Source organism: Tauraco erythrolophus, chromosome 9 (assembly GCF_009769465.1).
Source record: "Tauraco erythrolophus isolate bTauEry1 chromosome 9, bTauEry1.pri, whole genome shotgun sequence".
Classification (NCBI taxonomy): domain Eukaryota; kingdom Metazoa; phylum Chordata; class Aves; order Musophagiformes; family Musophagidae; genus Tauraco; species Tauraco erythrolophus.
In genome coordinates this window covers 21423851-21448229 of record NC_141473.1, presented here as the reverse complement: position 1 = coordinate 21448229, position 24379 = coordinate 21423851, and the positions used below count along the sequence as shown (strand labels likewise).

General features: G+C 44.5%; 1 protein-coding gene across 1 annotated transcript in view; it reads right to left on the bottom strand.

The window, feature by feature from the left end:
• Nucleotides 1–11310: 11310 nt before the first annotated feature.
• Nucleotides 11311–24379, bottom strand: part of ANTXRL (ANTXR like) — a 61416-nt gene continuing 48347 nt past the window's right edge. Inside the window, 1 exon segment of the mRNA XM_086616838.1 lies at nucleotides 11311–11541. Within this exon segment, the coding sequence (XP_086472964.1) occupies nucleotides 11311–11541 (231 nt within the window).

Sequence of the window (24379 nt, the reverse complement as noted above, 5' to 3'; positions counted from 1 at the left end):
GGGCTGTGGTCTAGTTGTGTTAGCTGAAAATCTTCCAAGAGTTCAAGCTTATTCTTGGACACCTCTGCCAGATATGGGTGGGTGATCTAAGACCAGACTTTCTGCGATAACTGTGATGATTAGAGTCCACTGGGTCAAACCAGAGAGGATGTGTTCAGAGTCATAGAGAAAGCAAGAAATAAAAACAAGCTCTCTCAAGAGCTAGACTCACAGTGCCACAGTGTCTTAATTGCAGAATGGCACAGCATATTCATTCATGCCTCAATGGAGTACCTTGTGTCCCAAACTGTGGGTTATTTTCGGTGCCGATTTCTGTCACAAATGTGATAAAGGAGGCCTGAACATTTCAGACACAGAATTGTGGTCATCAGCTCATAGATCATCTCAGTTAGGTGCAAGAACAGAAGAGGAATGATAGTGAGAGATTGTCTGGTTGGAGGATTTTACTTGGCATGTTTCAGAGCTGGTCTGTGTCTCTTTGATAGTAATACAGCAACCAGGTCACAGCTCACCAATGAGTGCGCCAGTATGAAACGTGCAGCGCAGAAAACACTGCATGGGCTTATGTGTGCTGCTGCATTACCAGCTTGGCTCTGCATGGAGGCTGCAAGAGGCAGGGGCATGGCCGAGGTGAAGGAAAGAGCCCAGAAAGAGAGGCTGACCGTGGAAGGAGCTGAGGAGGGACCAGTTGTGGCAGAGGTCTACAAGTGCTGGCCTTCCAGCAGGAAAGGTGGCAGCTCCAAGGGCTGTCCCAAGCTTCCTATACGGGTCAGCCTGTAGTGGAAACAGCACTGATCAGTGGGATTACCAGGCTACTGTTATCTAGCTGTGTTCTGCTATTGAAAGGCCCAGAAATGCTGAACTCATCCAAGTCCAAAAACTGAACCTTAGTGGTAGTCTTTTGCCATCACATCATTTTTAATTACAGAGATCTAGTTTGGTGCAAGATGCATAACAATAGATGCTGTTGACTTAGGAGACAGTCATCTTCTCCACTGCTGGGCATTAGGGAAAGAATCACATTGCTACAGCAGCTGTGTGATGTCTGGAGGATTGCTTTTGTTAGGTCAGCCATGTCCAGTTCTGGTCTTATGAGCTTTCGGGAATCTCAGCAGAGACTTGGGCAATTCCTATGTAAGCAGGAAAAGTACTGCATTGTGTCACAAGTGGATGGTAACTGCAAAACAAATGAAAACTCTTATCCCAGAGGACTTCTACAATTCCCATTTCCATCAAAAGGTAATATTCTCTCTCCTGATGTGTGTCTATGTGAAGGAGGTCAATGACAGAGCTACCCATCTGCATAAACTTCCTCCCGAGATTATAGGCATGCATCGCTGCGGACAAAAGCAACCTGACCTACCAGGGCAAGTGCATATTTCCAGCAGCAAGCTCTTCCTCGCCTAGCAATTGTGCAAGTCCCAGCTGAGCACGTGGACCTCAAGCTCACAGCGGCTCAGATGGCTCAGGGCTGAGGCTGGTTGGTGGCGAAGGTGAGTAGGATCAGAGAGAGAATGGCAGTGACGTGGCCCACAGGTTTTACAGCCAGGGAGTTGCTCCTTGGCAGGACAGATAAACAGAGGGCACCCGGACAGCACATTCACTTTGTGGGCGGTAGAAGAGGCTGTTGATGGAGCCGGAACTGCTGGCTTAAGCAGAGTTTCCACAGCAAAACCAGCTCGAAACAGATTTTTGTGTGTGTGTTGTTTTAAAGCAGTGCTGATTTCCCACTCTGCTCTGGAAGAAGTCCGAGCGGGCTGCTCCGCTGCGGGCGATGGGCTGTGGAGTCCTGCCCTCCAGCGGCAGCGCGGCCGCGCCTGCCTCGGCGGCGGCCCCTGCTCAGCCCCGCAGGGCCGCGCACGGAGCGCTGTCAGGGCGCGCAGCCCGAACGGCCTCTCCGGGGTGGTGCCATGTGCGAGAACATTCCCATGCCTTGTGCGGCGGCCTCCCTTTCCGCAGGTGACAGCCTTGCCAAGGAGCAGCTCCTGGCTGGCATTGATTGGAGTCTCGAAGCATCCGTCTGGGAAAGGCTCTGCCAGCCGTCAGGGGACAGACACGCATCAACTGTTTCCTTGCTGTGTGCGGCCAGAGGGTCAGGATTCCCACTGGCGAGGGGGGGGAAACGCCATGCGTGTTGCTAGGACTCTTGATGAGGCAGGAGGAAGCGCTGGGGGGATTCGCCTTCAGCAGAGGGGCAGGGGAGCTGTGGGGCAGCCATGGGCCTTGCTGGGGCTCCAGTCCCCACTCCTCGCAGGACGCCAGCCAGGGTGACAGGGATATGGTGAAGCTGCGATTGCTTACTGCCCCTTTTCCACCCTGGGGCGTAGAAGAGCTCTGCTCAGACCATGGCCTCCAGGGCAGCTTTAATCACCTCCCTCTTTGGTGTGCTGAAAGACAGGCAGTGATGGAGCATCTTGGGGCTCACAAGCAATCCTGCCATAACAAGCCAACAGGCTCTGGGGGCTGACATTTGCCCTCAGCTGGCTGTTTGAAAAGAAGCAGACTTACAGGGGCAAGTGCTTCTCCACAGCTTGTCCTCTCCATGCAGCTCTCCAAGAGCTGGTTAGGAAAGGGGCTGCTCGGCCGGATGCTGGCCGAGAGACATCATGCACTTTGCTTGGCTGCAGACACACCGACAGACTATTTTTACACTTATTTCCTGCTGTTGTGTTGGGGCTGCTCCTGAACTACCAAAAATGCTGGAATGCTAGACATGAGTCATGCACATGGCCAGCACCAGGAGCCTCTCCCTCAGCCCCAGGGATCCCCAGAGAGGAAAGCTGGCAGCTGCCAAGTCTGAGAGGACCCACCATAACTACAGCTGCAGAAATTACCTGGCCAGGAATGCTGTACAGTTCAAACAGCCAGAGCTGGGCTCTGTCTTTCCAGCAAGGGAAACTGAGGCACAAAATGGAGGGCAGAGAAACAGCCATAGCCTGATTTGCCAACTGTAGCATCACAGGAGGGAAGGAAAAGCTTGATGCTGGCTGTGCCACCCCACAGAAATAAGTGCAGAGTTGGTGAACCTGGGGCACTCCGTCGGCTCCTCAGAGCCCCTCTTGGCACGATCAGGCTGCGGCTCGGGCCCCCGGGGAGCAGACATGGCTCAGGGAAAAGAAACCAGGATTCATGAGGGTTGCAGGAAACTCACCCTCCAGATACACCTTCCAGGAGACCATGGCAGAGCCGCTGCCTGATGCCACCTGGGAGACATCCTGCCCGCTCTTCCCAGGGCAGGGTCCGGCTGGGCTAGGTTAGAAGCAGACCTTCTCCTTTGCTCTTGTCCGTGGCCGGGAGGGAAATGAGCTATTTCCTATTTTGACCTGTGAGTCACTTCAGCAATGCAGAAACCATTAGTGTTGGCAAAAATAGAGAGAGCTGGGAAACTGCAGAGCGCTGCAGTTTCTCCCTGCCCACTTTTTTCCCCTAGAGAAGGACAAGTGCTATGAGGCACTGGTAGTACCTGGCTGTACCTGCTTGATTGCGAAGAAACATAGCCCTCCAGGGTCTCTGTGACCGTCCTCGTGGATAGGCTGTCGTGACTCGTGTACACGGGCTGTGTGTATTCCTGGAGCAGGTGTCTCCTGGTGTACCCAAGTCCCCTATCATGATGACAGTGGCTTGTAAGGGTTATTAACTACCTTCTGAAGGCACCTGCCTGCTGAGGACATTGCAGCATTTCCCAGTTGAAACCAGGCCCAACAGCCTCACTGCTGCATTTGCATCCCCTTATGAGCAAAGATCCCAACACACCTTACACAGATGGATCAGAAGTCCAGAAAACAATAGGAAAAAGCACTGAAGCTCTCCAGGACTAAGCTCTACATCGAGGCATGTTCACTTTTAACTAAGCTATTCCTGATGCACAAGGAAAGAGAGGCACAAAGCAGCCACAGTTGTGTTTTTGAAGAGGATGAACGGCCACATATGCTTGCCATATTTTCCCCTTGGTTTTGGTTGTCCAAATATGCCTTTGATGATCAAGGAGAATCTTGGGAGTCCTGTCTTCGGCTCAAAACATCTTCCTATGCACTGAAAAAACGGAGACTAAACATTTGCGAGCACTTAGTATTTTACCTTAACAATGCATGAGCCGTAAGAGAGTTACTTTATTTAGCAACCTGTGTCAAATGCATGTATGTTTATTACATGTGGGTATGTCTTGACTGCAATATTCCCTTGTGCCCTCTGGGAAGGCTCATGCCCTAAATCCATATCCCTCTGCCATCAGGGGGAAAAGTGTGTATCTCCAGTGTGGGTCACAGGAACTAGGACATTCCTGCAGGGCTCCTATCTATCATGAAGAAAGAATCTGCACCCAAGAATCACAGCTCAAAGGCTCAGCAGGATGCAGGAGGACACCAGCACGGACAAAGGGCAACTCAGTTGCTACATGGCAGTGATAGACTGGCTTGAGCAGAGATCACTTTGTAAACTCTGGTAGAGACACAGATGGGGTTATCTAAGGACCTTCAGCATCTCCGAAAGCTAAAAGGGAATCATTTCTCAAGCTATGTCACAGGCAAAACATTTCAGCACGATGTTCCCTTTCTTTCAGGGAACTCTTACATCTCATTGTCTCACAGTTCTGATCTGCAGCCAGAAATCAGAGTAATACCTGGCTAGGAAACTTGCAGTGAAAAAGGGGGCCCTCAATGTCCAGGGAGAGAGGGAACTTTGCTGCAGAAACCAATGAAGCTTGAGATGAGTCCTAACCCAAAGGGCAAACTACGTTCACAGAGTAAAGATCAGACAACTTCCAGCACGGGCAACATGCTCTGCCTGTGGTTTCTTAAGGAATGAGAGGGTAGGGGGAAAGGGCATTTTTTCAGTTCCTGGCTCGGACTGCTGAAGCCAGTAAAATTCTTGCTGCTGACTTCCATGCCGGCAAATAGGGTATGCTGGTGTATGTTCACATATAAATGCCACTCCTGAGACTGTGATGTATGTTTGATAAAAGATGCTAAATCAGCACTAGAGGCTATTTATAGACAAGTCCGTAACCAAAGCCCTGGATCTGCACATTCCTGGTCTCTGGGGAAGTTCAGGTCAAATCTGAATTTTGTTGTCTCAGGCATGCATAAACCTAACCAGCCACAGCTGCAGCCAGTGTTGGGTTTTTGTTGATGCAGAACAAAAATGCCCAGAGCCTTGGCTCCAGGACCGCTTTTGTTTATCCCATCTCTTTCAAGAGCCTGAGCCTGCCTCTCGCAGAAGAAGCAGATGGGAGAACAAAAAGGAGTGAAGGCCACAAAACCATTCTGGGTGAGCATTGTGTTGCCAGCTTGGGGAGCAGAGCGAGAGCAAGCTGGGCTCTTTGTCATAGCCCCTGACTCCAGGCAAAGGACATAGCACAGCTCCAGGCAAAGGATTTTGGCTCCCATTAGCAGCTCAACCAGTGGGAGCTGCCAGAGGGAGCGGAGTGCCAGGCTTAGCCACCACATAGCTCCCACCTGCTTCACTATGATGTTTTCATGAGGCTACCAGACCCTCAAAAATCAGTGCCCACCATTTTTGCAGATGAGGCTCACATGGGCTCAGGGTGCTGCATGTGTACAAGGACCAGCTTCCTTTCCCATTGCACACAGGGCTGTGGCTGCCATGCTGGCCAGACTGAGTGCATAGCACAGCTCAGCAGCTTTGCAGCAGCCTTGATTACCCATAATTGCAGCCTGCTGGGTTTGGAGATTTTTGTGGCCTACCCCTGTTGACCTTCTTGCCTGTCTTATGTTTCCACCAGCCTCCTCCTACCCTCAGTGGGGCTCCAAGAGATAGAGAGGAAGCATTAGAAGAAGGGAGGGAAGAAAAAACTAGCTTCAGAGACAGTGAGGGAGAAGGGGTCTTAGGATTCAGTCCTGCATCCTTCAGGCAAGACTCCTAAAATTCAGTAGTTGTGTTTGAAGCCTGGTGACTCCAGTGTTTTCATAGGTGTAGGATTTGCCATATAATTTCTTTTTGCTAAAGTCTTGAGCTCTAGCACCTTATCTTGCATGGCTTTTACTTTGTTATTTCTATGCATTAGATGACTTCTCTTCCAGACAGCAACAGTTAAGTTCAGATCCTGCCCATATGTCAGTGTTTGAGCACTGACTCCAGGGGAATTTACTCAGCATTTCCACCCTGCTACCTGAGATCTACAAGGGTTTCCAACAAACGATGCTGTACCTTTGAATTAGGCAAAGACTGAAATTCTCAGGCTAGGAACAGGAAACTGAGGCACAGAACATACCCTTGTCTCTAGTCAAACAACAAATGAGTAGCAAGTGGATGGGAGTTCTGACAGCCCAACCCCACGTTCTCCTCCTTGACCATTAGATGGCTGAGCTGATTAGAAATGGGGTACAGACAAGCTTATCCTCTCTTAAAATGACCCTGCAATGAAATCCTCTGTAGTGTTTAACCAGTAAGCACTTTTATTGTTGATTTTGAATCCATTAAGACTACATTATGTTGGATTATAAGACTTTGGCTACATCTCCCACATTTGCATGCAGGTATTACATTTGCAAGGTTTTCTCAGAAAAATGGAGCAGGCGCATAAAATGCATAAAGGTTACATGATTATAACATGGAAGCAGCATGTCAGTTACACAAATTTGTACCACATGTACCAGTAACAAACCCACACCCCCACATAAAATTTCTTTGTCCCTCAAAAATCCAACTGTTTCCTCTGACCCTCATCTCCATGCCCCGGCTGTCTATCAGCCCGCATCCCCACTGTTTCTGAAAACACACATCTTTTTTTAGAAAAAGTTTAGTACAGTACATTTTTTCCCTTAAAAACTAAAACATTTCTCCTTCACTACCCCCTCCTCCCAAATGAAAAATCTATCAGAATCTACACATCTGTTCAAGCACTGTTATATGTTAGGAATCTCTATTGCATTATTCAAAAGTATCAGATCTGTAACAAACTTATAAACAAACTAGGATTAGCCAAAAATTCCCCTTCCCCCAAAACTACAGAGAACTGAAAATGCTATACTGCATTACCACACTTGCATGCATGTATCCTGAGCCACCTGTATTTATTCACCTTAAGCCCTTTTTAATAAATAACTGTCCAGCAGTAACATCCAGAAGTGTGCTGTCTCCTCCCAATTAAACTCTATATTTACAGAAGTAGGGCTGTTTTCTCAGTGAAATGTTTTTTTAAAAAACAAAACAGAATAACAACAATAAAACAGCAAACTATTAAAGAGAGAAAGCATATTACTGAACATGTTGTCTAAAGACCAACAGGAGTAAAAAGCATTAGGAGCACCAGGTGCACATGCATTTGAACTGGTACAGTTCATGAAATAATGTCATTCATTGTTATGCTCGCTCATTCAGACGAGGAGCTGATTCTTTTCCTTTCTTTTTTTTTTTCTTTTTACATTTAGGACCGTCTGCTCTGCAGGCTACTCCCACAGATGGCAATACATGCACTGAGGTTGAAAGATGGCCATAAATATGCTTTGATCAATGTAGTTCTATATCAGCTTTAAACACATGGGGTTTCCCTCCCCGCTGCTTTGCACCTTGTGTCATTTCACATCTGTGCTAAGTGTGAGCCAAAGGTCCCCCAAATCCATATTTTTCTCTTGGATTTGGGGAAGCATTAGATGCTCACTTTTTGCAAGTTTCAAATGATGCTATATGCTGGAAAATACAGGGGAATCATCCCACATGAGAACATTTCTTAGCAGTGTAACTACTGTAATCACAAATGACATACAAGCATATCAAAACAAGCATTGAAATATCAAGCCAGTTAGAGAGATTTTGTCCATTTATTCAGAGCCAGCTCTCAGATGACAGACACCAGTATTACTGCCTTGATTTCAGTTGGCCTATACTGATTTACACAAAGTAAGGATCAAGCTCAGCAGATGGTAAAATAGCAACCAGTCTCTACTACTGCATTGTTATAGTGCCTGAGATCACTGCAAATTGGTACATTTCTACACAAGCAAAAGGCCTCTCTGTAGTCAGTGCAGCATATTGACTGACCCCACCTTTGCAAAGTTCATGTTCACTATCTCTTCTTGCTGCTTTACTGGCAAACTAAACCTGCGGTGCTCTCATCACAGAAGCTGCAGCCAAAACTCGAGTTACTCACCAAATGCTTAATTTTATATAGTGAAAATGCTAGGAACTCCATTTATGCTGAATCGAATTTTCAAATTCATGGTGCTTCCTGCTTTATCATTTATGGATCTGATCACCTGGAAGCCCAGACCACTCCTATCCTCACCGCACTTGCAAGTTATGCACAAATTCTTACTATCTCTTGTTATCTCCACAAGACTGGCTATTCCAGCAAAGAATAGTCCTCTCAACTGCAAACAACAGGCATGGTGGATGTGCGATTGCGAGAAGCCCTCCCTAAGCCAACACCTCTGTTCTCGCTGGAAATGAGTCAAATTCTACCAACGTTAACATCAATGCAAATCTGCAACAACTCTGCTGACCCCTCTCAAGATCTGTACAGCTGCAAGGCAATACAAAGTCTGGCTCCTAGGCTTTTTCATTAGCTAAAGCTTACTCTAGACCCATCAATTCAATTTTACTAGCAGATACTAATTCTGTAAGCAAGTTTTCCCTTTTATCATTACATCATTTGTGAGCTCCATCATTGTTTCAGTCTCATTACTGCCTGCTGATAAGAGACTTGACATCTGCAGAGCAGTGGTCTGCCCCACTCCCACATACAGCTAAACCTCAAATACCATGTTTTGTCCTAGCAGGGGATTTGGTTTTATTATCTCCTCCCATTTCATTTCTTGGTTAGCATTTGTTGGCTAATTATTCTTAGACAGCCAACATGAGAGGCTGTTAAGTTCAACTGTACATACACATTACAACTGGTCTTAGACCCAGCACATTTATTTCACAGAGGCTTCCATACGACCAAAATAATGTCAGCCAGTGGTCTCTGCTTATAAAGCACCTTCTCCCACATCCAGGTCCCTACACCCCCACTGCAGCCATCCAGTTCCTTTCACTGGTGTCAAAAGCAGAGCTTCGGCAGAACTGCAGTGGAAAATTGGACATGTTATAGTTTCACCTTTCAACTGAAAGAAACAGAGATAAGTAAGTGATGACTGTGCGTCGCACTGGCTGCAAAAGGCCTTTCCATTCATAGGAGCGCTACTCTCTGAGCAATTTTTGTAAAGGAAGAGAAACCAAACAAAAACCTACACAGTTCCCACACACAGACACACGCACACACATACACACAATTCTCTCTCCTTCAAACAGAAATCCATTCTTATGAACCAAATTATGCAGACCCTATTCAAGTGACTAAAAAGAATGAGCTAGGGTTGAGTGCATCCCAATTCTCCTTTCTGATCACAATGAAGTCACAGGTCAGCAAAGTACTTGGGCATAAGGATGTTCCTCTTGACCTGCAGGACATTTTAATGCATGCGGCAGTGCTTTGCTGGCTCAGGCCTAAACTAGGAACAGCTCCAAGGCCAGCTGGCACCCATAAGTTTGATTCCATTACCTGCACCAATATACATGAGGTAAGAGCATAACTCAACAGAGCAGAACAGTGCAAGAAGAGAAAGAGGCTCTGTGGTTCTTCTGAGTTTATCTTTGACAGCCCCAGCTGTGTACACACGGCATGTCACAGTGATCAGCATAGACCGATGAGAGCTTGGTATGGTGTTCTGCAAGTGGGACCTCCACTGGAAATAGTAAGCTTTATTTCTATTTGTACCAGTGCAACCAGCACTTGTAATGACTGCATGAAGAGGCTTTAAATCTGGAGTAATGATACAGTTAGTGTTTTATCTTGGACTTATGTGCCAATAGCTACTGTGATGTGCTACACACCCACACCTACGCACAGATGGAGAGATAGGTATACGCTGTGTCATAAACATTATTTCTACAACTATCCTAATAACACAGCCAGTGCCAAAGCGAACCAGCATAGGGATTTGCAGCCACCCTCTCCAGTAAAATATGATAGGTAGCGGTGGAGAAAAAGCAAGCTCAGGTGTTACTTTGATTCACTAGGGAATGATCGAGGCACAACCCACTCAGGTATTGCTTAGTGAACACTATACATGGGCTGTATCACAGTCCCGCGTCATAAATTCCCACCTCTGTGTGGGTGCTCACATCACTTTCTGATGACACACAGAATTGAGGTCATGGGTGAGCAGTCACAATGTTTGGGAAATCCTCTAGCCAAACATTATATAAAACAGGTAAAAGCTCATACTGACCCATCAGGCCATGCCTCTCAACCACAGATAGACTGCAAGGTTACATATTAGTGGGATCTGGTCTGTCTAAAGAAAGAGCTACTCCTAGAAGAATTCATGTTTGAATCACAAAAGGATCTAGTTCTGTTGGCAGTAAGATCAAAAGGAAATGTATCTAATTAAATAGCAATGGGATCTGTCCCTCAATGCTCTGATATAACACATGCTATTTGCATATTACAGCATTCATGCTCAAAAATTGCATGTGTATGTGCTCCATTTTGGACTATGTTTTCTGTAAATTAAAACTAACCGGCTAGCCAAAACATTTTTCTCAAAATTCCTCTGAACTTTGGACAAATCTTAACTCAGGTCTTATTCAAGGTTTGGATTTCTAGAACCAGTATCTGACCTTCAGTGGCTATACTATGCAACCAAGTCTAAACATACACAGAGATGGCAGGCTCAAAACTGATTTTCTCAGGAGAAAAAGATACCTCTCTCCTATGCTAGATTACTGCTGCTAGATTATTAGCACACAGCCTCATCTTACCTCATTATTGTTATAACCTTCTTATAAACTTTTGTGGAAATTCCACCTGCAGAACCAAAGGCAGAAAGTTATCTTTGCAATTATTGTTTCATATTAACATCTGGATGCAGTACTGTTGGGGAAAAGAAAGCAAATTCCTCAATGAACTATGTTTAACCAACTTGCAGGTGGCAGCTATCAAAACAACTGATGCACGTGTACTGGCTAAAGTTATTAATGAATAATCTGACATACCAGTCAGACAAATGTCATATGTAAATAGATCTTCAAATGTATACATGAAAAAGCTGCTACTGTATCTAGATGATCATTTTGGTTTGTTTCTATACCCCATAGCTCTGAATCTATCCACTGAATGTTTACTCAGCACGTGTGGTATAAATATATTCATACACTAAAATCGACACTTGGCACTTTTTCTTTTTTTTTTCTTCTTCTTTTTTGCTGACCAGCAACAAATTCTGATATCTTTAACTGTAAACCAATACTCAATAAATATGCCGTGTTCAGCAAAGAGACATGTTTTGTTGATCAGGGTTTTGCTGCACTCTAAGCCATAGGCTGTGGGGGTGGGCGCGAAGGAGGAGGTCCAGGAGGGACTCGGGATGGGGGTGGTCCAGGAGGTGGCTGCCTGGAAGGAGGCTGCAGAGACACAGGAGGAGAAGGATTCCTTGGAGCATTGTTGAGAGGAACATCATCGTGCCGTGGCAGCTTCGGTGGTGGCCTGTAAGGGGCAGAGGTTCCATCCGATTTCACCCGAGTGAAGTTTATGCATCTCCCCTAGAGGTAAAGAAAAATTCATTATTCATAAAAAGCAGGTGTTTTGGATCATCAGCAGCTAGCCAAAGGGACTATAAGCAGAGGGGCCAGGCTGCACTTAGAGATCTTCATCCAGTATTATTCACTGGGTCCTAGACATGACATTGAGACCATGCTGTACTGAAGGTCAGCACTAGAAAACAATGCTTTCCTTGGGTTTCAGAGCTCCTACCTACAGAGAATAGCCCAGGATTGGTTTAAACCAAAAGGGACTCCAGTGTGACTTTGCTCACACGTGCCCTCCGCTCTGCTACTAGAGCTATGCAGAACATACCTAAAGCCACAGCTCCATCAAAGTCATGCCTGCCTTGGTGAGATCCCTGACTGATGAAACTGTGCTTGAAAAAAAACTCATAGCAGAGACACGATTATACCAGAGAAATGACCTTAGCAAAGACACCATCTATAGCTTTCCTTTTGACTGTGATGCTAGCCTAGCTGGTATCCATGCTTTGAACCCTACACTGCGATAGTACATGTGTCTTCTGTGCTCCAAATGTAGATGTGGCTTCCCTCACAAACACCAAGGTGTGGCACTTGCTCAGGGCTCTCCAAGAAGTGTGTTTCCAGAATGGATGTGGGACGCAGGTAGGCAGGACCTGATGGGAGAACTGGGGATGGAGATTTTAAAACAGCAGCAAGTTGGGTTTGAAAAAACAGCAAGCACTGGGGATGTCCTAGTCTGCTAAATGCAAATACGTCAGGGTTTCCTTTAGCCAAAACAAAGCTTTGCATAGGTTCCCACTAACCAAGTTCCAGACAGGAAGACATACAGACAGATCCCAAAGACCCACCTGGCTGTGGCAAGCAGCCAGAGGCTCTGGGGGCACTTCAAAACCTACATGGTAACCTCAGGCAGACACCAAGGTCTCTGCTATCTGCTGTACTTGTTCCTCCCCACAACCCCTAAGTTTTGTTACAAACTGCTCCACTGTTTCTGCAGAGGCTTCATGAAATCCTGCAGACACAAACTTGTGTGAGGAGATGCAACACTTGGCGTCACTGTCTCTACCTCCTCACTTAGGGAGGTGGGAGGAGATGCTTATGCAAGAACTCAGCTGCTGCAAGCTTGGCAGAAGCCTGTGCCTGGAAGTCAGGAAGACCTCTCATCATCATGTACATTGAAATGTGTCTCTTCTTCTGGAGACGAAGACTGCCTGAACATGCAGAGCGACACTGCCAATAGCTCATTTACAGGAGCAGGGATGTGGCTTCCAAATAAGTAACCATGAGCCAGAAAGCACCCATCCCATCAGTGATCAACTCCATTTGTCAGCACCTTTTCTTCGTGCAGCAGGCCTGTTTTGTTCCACGTAGCAATCGTCCTAATGAAAATGGCCTTTACAGTTTAGCACAGAGGGGCGGAATGTTACCCGTTTCTCTCTTTCCAAGGCAAACACTAGCTAGGTGGAAAAGAAAAAACCTGTTTGGTTTGTTCATAAAACAGCTGCTCCAGAAGGCATCTTTCCTTTTGAAAGATCCACTGAACCATGATGCCTGGCCAGAAGTTTAGGCTGTACACTGGAATCAACAATCAGCTCAAGGTTATGCCAGCATCCCCCAGGCAAAATACAGGAGAAGGACTCCAGATTTAGAAAAGCTTTTCTCAGAGCTAAGCAGCTGTAAATCACAATCCCTGCCGCTACCAATGGCTGCGATAACAGAGAAACAGAAGAACCCACCCCAGCGACAGATCACTGCTAGCTCAGTGCTGCCTGGCATAAGGAAACTCTGAAGGTGTTTAGGGAACTGGCTGAGTTTCTGTGGTAACACCACAAATCACAATTTCCCCTGGAATCCAGGCAAAAGCCATCATAGCTGAACCACAACTATCTGATTTGTTAAGTGACTTCCAATACCTGTACCTTTGTTCATGAATACTATTCCTTTAAAAAGAAGGGAATCACTTAAGTCTACAGCTTCTCTGAAGAAAGTCAAGCAGAGTATCAAGAGAAGCTTGTGTAAACTCTAGAGAGCTCAGAAAACAATCCACCAAACATACTAACGCCCAAAGGGTACCACCCTACCCCTTACTTGGACTGGATGGCTCAGGGCTTCAAGAGCTCAGCTGCAGCCAAGAGTTGTTCAAATGGGTGTGTTGTTGCCTGTATGTGACTAATACTCAGTAGTTCTCAGTCCCAGCTTTCATCATCACAAATTCACCACTACACTTAGACAATAGCCTCAATAAGTAGGATAAAATCCCCCTTCTAAAAAAAGCGGGCTTGTTACAGCAGACTTTGGTTATGAACCAGGTTCAAGGCAATACTATTCTAGGGCCAGGGCCTCTGCACAGAGGTATCAAAGGGCAAAAGCCAAGGTCTTGGTTACTTCTGCAACAAAGATGAACTGTTGGATAAAAAAACCCCCTAAGACAGTACTCTGCTCTGCTCCATCAGAGAACTCAAGTTCCCATCAGCATTGCAGCAAGCAGCCATCCTCATCAGCTTGCAACAGACATTTGTATTCTGCTGTGCTCTATTATATTCAGAGCACCCTTGGAAATTCTGCAATATTTACTGTTATGCAGTGAATGCTACAGATATATTTGATACCTGTACTACAAGTACAGTTAAGAAAATTCAGCCTTGATATATATATAAAGTTATCAATTTAGAACAGCTAAATAATCACCCAGGACAAAAAAAAAAGTCACAAGTATTCAGTTGAGATGCAACATACATGGAAGGAAAAAATTAAGAACAGAACAGTTTCCCTCATAGTAAATGCAAAGCTGCAAACCCTAATGCTTTTGCCTACAAGCTTTTCCTGCCTCTCTGTTGTGTCTCTCTCCCAAACATCAATTCCAAATATATTCATAGTCTATAATCAAAGGGGATCCCATAAATCTGTTTGCATTACTTTCACTTCAGTTAAAGTGATAGGCGACGTCAAACTGCTGCCAGTTTCTGCCACACTCACTGATTTGTCAGACAGATGGGTAATTTAAAGGCCATGCGCCGCATTGTGTCATGAAAAATACGGTTGGGTTGGGAGAGTCTGACAGATAGGGGCTTGGATGATCGATGTATGTATTGTGACACTTCCTCACAAAAGATTATTGGTGTTAGCCTACAATCTCATATATCAAAGACTTCTGGTGAATACTGGAGCAAATCCTCCTGTGCACTTCAAGCAGCCATCAATAAAACAAGGCCGAACTCTTAGCCAGTGTTAGGATTAACAGCTGAAAGGGAAAGCAAGGAACAAATGATAATAAATCATAGTCATAGTTTAGATTTATCAAGCATATTTCATCAAAGGATTTCCAGGTTGAAGAATTAAGCCCTTCACTCATCACACTTTCCTAACAACAGAGTGCCACAGCTATTCTACCTAACATGCGTATCCCTCTGGGGTTAGTTTATAAAAAAAGTCCATGACGTTTCTCAAATAAACAAGCTAACCACAGGATTTTTAATATTCAGTGTTTGAAAAGATTAAGTAATTTCTTCTCTGAAGGTACACAAAGGCTTTTAAACTACAGAGAGCGTGGACAGAAATCAGGTATCCTGCACACTCACCTACGCTCTCCCTGCACAGCAGATTAGCAGGGATTAAGAACAACCATGCTAACAGTATTTATTTCCCAGAAGCACAGTATACACTAAGTGTTTTAGGGAAGGTGCCAGAGTTTCAAGGTGCAGTAACACCATGATGATCTCAGGCACAACAGCTGTCGGTAGCTGCTTTATTGTTCTCTAGGAAGCAGACAATGTGCGTAAATCCAGTTCTGTCTGGTTTCAGCCCCACTCCCAGTACAGCATCCCTCAGATGGTGCGACCCGCACCGCATACTGTCATTCAGGCACCAACTGAAGGTCAGCAATGTGCCATATGGAGTTACGCCCTTACTTCAGCTCACATCTGCACAGTCTTCCTAATGCACAATTATTTTGCCTCCCCATATGTCCGTCCACTTGTTAGGCTCTTGTTATGCTGCTTGCCAAATTGGCTTTTCAAAAAGTACAAATACTGAAGCAGCGGGATCTGCCCTTGTCCCAACTCCAGCTTTTATCCCAGTGTAACAATCACATGTGCAATTCAGGCAGTTTGTACTCCTAGGCAATGCCTCCTCGACCACCTAAGATGTGGTTTTGTGTGTGGTTTAAGGGGGGGAAGGAAGGGAGGAACCTCTTGAAAGCCACCGCATCTTTTTTCTGAGCTACTTTCATCATAGTGCTCAGTATATCATTCCCCAGTGCTTGTTTCCCCAAAATCTTTAGCTACTACTCAGCAAGTTTTCAATGGAAAGGAACAACTGTTAGAAGGATCCAGGCAATTTAAAGAGTGCCATAAGCAAATCTCTTCACCCATGATACTAAAAGCATGGCAGCAAAAAGAATTCAAAAAATCTGCCCCATCTGCCAGCAGCCATCCCTTTTCTCTCTTCATTTTAATACATGCATTGGTGTTTATTTAACAAAAATCAAATCCAGTTTCATCTCTGTGCATGCCAGAGTGTTTGTGTACAGAAAAGTATGTTTCTTATTTTTAGCTGTATTACTTGACCTAATAAAAGATATCCTTCTGGTTACAAATTTTGCTTGAGTTTTCATTCACTCTTCATTTTGTTTATGGAGTCTCAGTGCTGCGATTCTGACTAGCAGAGCTGGGCATCTGACTGAGGAAAAGCTGACTTCACTTAAACGTTTACTTAAATTTCTTGGTCTTTGACTTTGTAAGAGTATGATACTTGCCTTTACATTTTAGATAAAATAATTCCTTTGAAGTTTGAGCATAGTGATCCAAAGCACTGGACCATCAAATAAAAAAAAAAGTAGCTCCCAGTCAAAAGTACTACATTTAGGATGCTGAAAACTGAAACGTACATAGTTTTCCTTGGGCTCAAATGAGTAGTCGCCTTTCTCCCCAGTTTTGTTTACGGATGTCACTGGGATGACTCTGCCAGCTTGCTATGGACGTGGTTCATCAGCATGTAGCTTCACTTCCTAAATATCTATCAATAGCTCAGTGTAAAAGTGGAGCTCAAACTCAAAAGAATAGATTCAGGTTTTTATGCTACCTACAAAATCACAAAAGTGAGCATCTACAAAAAGTCAGAATCACTTTAGCTAAATGAAGGTTTTGATCCACACACCCAGAAACCAACGGGATATACACCTTTAAAATCACTGACTTTTGCAAAAGCTGAACCTTGGAAAAAACAAAGAACAAAAGTGTTCTAGCAGAAATACCTGCATCGAGTATCCTAAAATGGCAACAGTATGAGAAACTTGTTTAGCAAATGTATTTATGAATGAGGTAAACTATGGATACTGTAATTTTATAGAGAAAGAGTTGAACCGAGGTGGTACAGAGTTCCCACTATTTGAGCTCCCTGGGCAAGTGTTAGGTTTAGCAGCTGGCTCGTCAGGAGCCAGGATCTATGCACATCAGCCTTTGCTAAAAGCTTCCTCAACACTGCACTGCTTCATGCTGACTGTGCACTGAACATGTCATCGCTCATTAAAACCTTTACAGATTTCCTGGGAATTGCACTGATTACCCTGCAGCATGCAGCCTAGAAATTAGTGAGCCGCTGAAACAGTTTGTCACATAAAACCTAAGTCTGCCTGGTTTTCAGGCATATTCAAGTGACTTTTACTAACTCCTACTCTTATGTTTGGGACTCCGATATTGGTTTTGTGTTGAAAAATAAAGCATTGGAAACATAAGAGACTCCCATATCAGCATTCTGGTGGCTGATCGTACTTTCAGGTCAATAAATATGTAATTTATAATTAATTTCTAATTATATTATTTAACAATTAGATTTTAATCATCATCATTAATTATACTGTGGTTATTGCATTAATCAATTAATTTATTAACTTGTAATTAATTTTTATATGTAGCTATTTTAAGTTATTAGGTCTCAAATCAAAACATTTAATATCAACAAAATATTTGCATGAGAATCTGACTCTCTAAATATCTTCAAGTTTAATAAGTCATCTCTTGTAAATAATAATTTTCTGAGGATATATTTGGCAGCTCAGCACTGACTCCTAAAATGATAGTAATCCAAAGAGAAGAGATAAGAGAAAATGGAGCTGACTGCAGAGAGGAGGATTTTAAAAGTAAGGCCCAGTAAAGTGGCAGTGTCCAACAATGACAATATAATAATTATTTTCTTTAGTGATGCTTTTAAAAAGGAGAATCAGTTCAGCCCATTATTTATCCAGTGTATTATCTGGCATCTTTATAAGTAAACGCCTATTACTTCTCCTCCCTCCTATGATGGAGTTATTGGAGAGGACAGAAATCACTGCATTGTGGATTGTGAATCACTCATATTGTAACAGTGAAGACCCTATAATGACCTTAGGTACATATGATGAATTAAAATAAAAAATTACAGATGACTAATGCAAATGTGCAAGGATGACCCACACAGCAGCAGCAGCAAACTCTGTTTACAGCACAGTGTGAGCAAGGTGGTGCTGCCAAGAGGTGTAACTCAATGTGCTTCACATCATAAAAGGAATTAGACTGATCGTTAAGATGTTAGAGATAACTTTAAACAGGACACATGTCCTGACCCAGGAAGGGGCAGTGATATTTAAAAAGCAGCTAAGGCACATGCGGATTCTTCACACAGTCCACAAAGGCACTCTTATAAGCAATTTTCATGCCTTTTATCTTACTTTTTAGCAACCAAACTAAACCACCCACAAGCCCCAGTCACTGGCTTACTGGTGCAGCACCAGGGAGACACAGCACAGGAAGTTAATCCCTGCTTCAGAAACTGACGCCCCAATCATTGCTGAGAAGATAGCTGCCTATGAGCCAGGAGCAGAGCACACAGTGATGGCGAGACACAGCTAAGCAATGCCTTGGGCTACTGACACATTCAGAGTAAATCCTCTTGGCTAAGCCAAGGCATGGCCCACATTGCTGCCCAGAAAGCTTGGGCAAAAGCCACGATGCCTGAGCCCCTCTCACAGAGGCAAAGAGGGACCAGCCTTGCTTTGTAAAAGGGCTGGGAGAAGAAATCCTTCAGAAGCCCATTATGCTCTCAGACACCCTGGCTATAGGAGCCAAATAGCAGAGAAAGTAGGATTTATGGGGTGGGGAAGGGAGAAGAGAGCACAGGAGCTCTTCTTTTGACACCAAGTGTGTGATAACCCCATCCAGGGGATCCCCCAGGGGCAGAGGGAGGTAGGTTGCCAGGGAAAACTCACAAACAGGCCTATGGCATGCACTGCACATAACAGCAGCAATACAAGTCATCTTTCGGTTCACTTGCTGGCCAAGGGAAAAGTCAACAACAACCAAAAGTCTTCATTTTTCAGGTAAAAAAAAAAATGTCAAAATAGGTTTTACTTGGGCTTGAAACTCTTATGTTGTTCAATTCAAAACATCTTTTTCTTTGAGTTTCAGACAGAAAAGGTGTTTCAAAGTAAAAATTGGAAATATTGAGACTTTTTCAAGGGTATTTTTTCCACTTCAGCTAATTCCACTAACACATCACCTAAAGAAGCAGTTTTTAGCCAAAACTGAGTCATGTGGAAAATGGCGTCCAGATCTACTAGGGTATTAAGATAGGAACTGTTTTTTTGAAGATTAATTGCTGCAATATCCCTGGCTACTGTGGCTTCTTTAACCAGAATATGAAGAGTTGAATACAATCAAGTACTGATAGGTTCCCAAGACACGCACGTCTGCAGACACTACTCCCCAGTTCACAGTCCCAACTGTGCACGGCACTGCTTGAAACCAGGGATGGGTCCTCTGGGAGCAGTCTGTTCAGTTAGTTTGAAGATCAGTGCAGGAATACATGGAAGAGAAGTGGACTACTTCCAATTCACCCCTGGAGAAATCAGCCAATAATAAGGAATCTGAAGGAGGAACAGCTCAGCCAGGGAAACTGGCCTTTTAAGCTAGGACTAGGACCCTTTGTCAAAATAAACTTTGAGCTAAATACATCCCCACCATGCAGCTCTCACAAGCCTGATACCACTTTTCCAGCTTAGGAAAGTGACATGGAGACATGAAGCAGGTGACATGGAGAACCCATCCCAGTACTGAAGACAGGGCTATTCAAGTATTTGTACCACACTTCATTCAGCAGGGAGCTGCATGTTGTTTCCAGTCCTGCCTTAGCAGGAAAATGCAGCAATGGGCTACAGACATCTCCTGAAAGAATGGCCAGAGTCACAAGATATCTCGCAGGAATGCACAAAACATCACATGTCTTGGACCTTGCTGAGGTTGTGGCTGAAGTAACACACAGTGCAGAAGAATTACAAAGCCTGTTGATTCTGAGCCCTAAAAAAGCAAAGTGGCAAAGAGAACAGAAAAAGATAACATTGGGCATAATCAAAGTTAAGGTCTATCAAACATACTTTATATTCAGTACTGATCTGAAAGTACGGTTACACCAGACCAAATTCTACTCAAACCTTAGAGAAACATCTTAACCTAAACCTGCACTCACAATATACGATTTACTGCCTTCCTGTTTTCTGACAGGTTTTATAGATGGGGCTCCTGGAGTGGAGGAAGTGAGGAGAGCCACTGTCAGGTCATGTCATCTACCCAAGGTTATGCAGCAGCTTCGGGGGAAAAAAAAAAAAGGTATTTACAAGTTCAGGACTCGTGACTCACATCCCCTGTTTTAACCACAGCACCACACATTTCCACACTTGAATGCTGACCAGACTAGAATGTGGTTCAAGAAAAAAACAACAGTGGTTGGTTTGCAAAGATTTTTCTCTTTCCTTTGGCGTTTTCAGGGAAAAGGAGATTGCATTCGTCCATCATTTAGAACAGGGAGGGCTTTGGAGCATAGCAACAAGAGCAACAAACATTTGCTGGGTGCAACAGGCTCAGCCTTGAGGTATTGGTGGCTTGCTGGGTGGAGCAAATTAGGCCACAAAAGACCATAACTGGTCTTGCTCAAACTGTAACTAAATGTCATTGTGCTTTCCAGAGCGAATGATTATCTCTTCAGGAGCAAACTGGGATTATGGCATGCACAGAGGAAGAGCACAATGCTCTTTACCCACCTAGGGTATAGGATAATTCTGGAGACTCAGAAAGATCTCTGGTGAAAATGGTTATTATTTTTCCTTGCCTCAGTCAAAAACATTAAGATCTTGGCCCACCACACAGACAAGCTGCCTCTTTGTTTAAAGTCTGGAAACAGATCTGACTGTCCCCAACCCAGCTCTGGGTACCTGGCCCTTTAAATGGCTCTACTGCTACCTAGAGCAAGTAGATGGTAAACCCACAGCTCCCAGGTTCCTCTGTGCTTATTTCACCAGGATTTTCTTCTCCTGGGATGAGACTCATACAGTTCATTATCAGTACTGGCATATTTACAAAGCACAGAAATTCCCTGCCAAATGCTCCTATTTTAAGTTGGATGGAAGAGCTCCTTAGGACACAACCACCTGATTATTTCTAGGAATGAACATACCAGGGAAGCAACTCAAGTACTAACGTCCTCATAAGGAACTTTCCTTCCCATTTCAGGTATGCTATAGAGATCTAATGCTCTATGCAAATATATCTCTGCCATGTTTCCCCTATGTAGCTTGACTGGTCTATCAAGTACCAGCTCTACATTTTGAAGTTACTCTTTTCCATGAGCACCTCATTGACACCTCTCATACAAACTGCTATACACCCTGGTCTCAACTTACCAGAGACAGTAGATTAGTTCCCCAGAAGCAAAAAGAAAAAAAATATAAAAGTCAGGTACACCTCCTCTCATTTTTCAAAACTCTGCTCCACTCAGAGCGCCTGGCCTTTAGCATTACAAGAAGAGACACTGCTCTTGTTAGACTTCACTTCAAAGTTTCTGTATATCCCGCTCCTTAAAGTTATCAGCCAGTGAAGACTGAGGTGTCTACTTGGGTACTTACCTTCTCCAGAAGAAACCCAAAAAGGAGAGGAAAAAAGAGGGATATGTTCACATGCCAAAAAAAAAAAAAGAAAAAAGGAAAAAAAGACAGAAAGATCTTAAAATGCTACAGAAACCACCTGTGCTGCTGCAAAGAGGGCAAAGCGCAGTCTTCTCGTTCCAAGAACAGTTCCTATCTGAGACTAAACTGGCATATAAAACTGGAAGATTTATTATTAACATAATGTTTATGTTCAAAGCAAGATTAAGTTAAGATAAAGACTTAGCAGACATAGCTCATAAGCTCTTCAGGTTGCGTAGTATATTTGTGTTACTTGTATAACGGCAGACACAGTGATTCTGGTTTTCTTCTGGTACCACAAAGTGAACCACAGTAGTTATACAAGAACAGAGACATCCAGAACTACAGCTCCTCTGTAGAAAGTAATGATGAAACACCTTTTGATTTTTAGTTACCACTCTGTACAATAACTTTAGTATGACATTATCTTACATGGCATTTTTTATTTCTAGAGCTCAAACACCTTCAGAGGAAGGTCGCAGCATTACTCATTCTGCATACGGGGAAATGGATTCCTACATAGTTACTAGAAGTATGTAAGCAGAGAGCTAAGGAAGGCCAGGTAGGTAATTTCTGGGCTGTTACCCAACTCAGAAGACAATGAGGGATGCACAGCTGCCAGCAATCTAACTGAAACAAGGTAACATGGGATTCGGCATGATCCAGGAGTGCTGCCTAAGAAACAAACATGGCCACAGCATATCTGTTCACTTGCATGTGCAATCGTGGATCTGTACATGCAGTCCTAGCAAGCAACTGCATGCACATTTGTGCACTTGTCTTCTCAAAAAAGACGTACCTTGAGTTGTGGGCTTCCTCCTAATCACAGAATGTTAGGGATTGGAAGGGACCTCAAAGGATCATCTAGTCCAATCCCCTGCTGGAGCAGGACCACCTAGATCAGATCACACAAGAACGTGTCCAGGCAGGTTTTGAACATCTCCAGAGAAGAAGACTCCACAACCTCTCTGGGAAGCCTGTTCCAGTGTTCTGTTACCCTTACCGGGAAGAAGTTCTTCCTCATGTTTAAGCAGAACCTCCTATGTTCCAGCTTATATCTATTTCCCCTTGTCCTGTCATTGGATGCCAATGAGAAGAGCCTGGCTCCATCCTCATGGCAGTCACCCTTTACATATTTATAAACATTAATGAGGTCCCCCCTCAGTCTCCTCTCTGCAAGCTGAAGAGACCCAGCTCCTTCAGCCTTTCTCATAAGGGAGATGCTCCACTCCCTTAATCATCTTTGTGGCCCTGCGCTGGACTCTCTCAAGCAGTTCCTTGACCTTCTGAACTGAGGAGCCCAGAACTGGACACAGTATTCCAGACGCAGCCTCACCAGGGCAGAGTAGAGGGGGAGGAGAACCTCTCTTGACCTACTAACCACACCTCTTCTAATACACCCCAGGATGCCATTGGCCTTCTTGGCCACAAGGGCACATTGCTGGCTCATGGTCATCCTGCTGTCCACCAGGACCCCCCAAGTCCCTTTCCCCCTGTGCTGCTCCCCAACAGTTTCAGTCTCCAACTTGTATCGGTACACGGGTTGTTCTTACCCAGATGCAAGACTCTACACTTGCCCTTGTTGCATTTCATTAAATTTCTCCCCGCCTAACTCTCCAGCCTGTCCAGGTCTCTCTGAATGGCAGCACAGCCATTCTATCTAAGTCCCAAGATAGTCACCTGGCTCCAAGCCAGGCCTGCATAGCTTAGACACACTGTACTCTTAAGCACGATTGTGGAGCATCAGTGAAGTGCTGCCTGGAAAACTGTGGATGACATGCAAAAGCCTATTCTCTAAGGTAAACATGTCAGAGTTTCAGTTAACAAGGGGCTAAGTCACCAGTTCTTATCCAAAAGTCACAATTCCTATAAAAAAACTGAGAATCAGACCTGTTCAACCTGTTCCTTTACCATAAATATCAAAGTGCTACACGTGCTTTAAGAGTAACAGAAGAGCCTCTGCCTACCTCATAGAGTCCATCTGTGAAGTGCTCAAAGTGCTGTTAGGAACATGGTCTCACCTTCCTAGAATTTACTGTTTATCTCATTTATTCACTGTGGAACTATACTACAACAGAAGTGAAATAACTTACACCAGCTACAGCCAGGGTCTCCAAAGTCACATCCCAGTTTCTTAACCTCAAGGCCAATCCTTGTTCAATCCTAGCACCAATCCTGTTGTGCACTAAGCAGCACCAGCCCTGGGATTTGTACCCATCCTTCAGAAGAGCCTCTTGTGGTTGTTTGGGAGCCCTTGGCTCCCAAAGACTCAAACACACCACTAGTTCCACCAAGGGGCTACAGCATCTATCCTCAAAGCCCATTTGTGACTTCTTCCACATCAGAAATAACATGATTCTGGCACAAGTGAGAGGTAATACCAAGTATGTGGGATTCTTGCAGGACAGGAAATTAATTTGTCACCAATTATGTATATCCAGCTGCAGTGCTCAGCACATCCTGGGAACTGTGCATTAGGACACTGGTCCCACACCAGGAAGCTTTCTTCCCCATGCCATGCCTGCTACAGCAGGAATGAACCCTTACTGATATCGGTCTCCTTTGCAAAAAGGAAGAAAAAGTAAAACAGGGGCTACGTGTATCACGTTTTCATTCAAAGTGACAAAGTGAGATCACCTACTCCAGCAGGCAATGTCCCTGTCTCTTAATTTCTCAGCAGCTTATGAAGGTAATTGGCTCCAGAAAGGTTAAGCAAAGGGAGAAGAGCCTCAGAACCAGGCTGCAGTCACTGATGAATACAGTCTGAAGGAGCTCAGTGCTGCTTTTCCAGCACCCCCTGTAGCTCTGCCAATTACTACTGGGGAGATTACAACACATCTCCAAGCAAGTGGCAGGGAAGCCTAT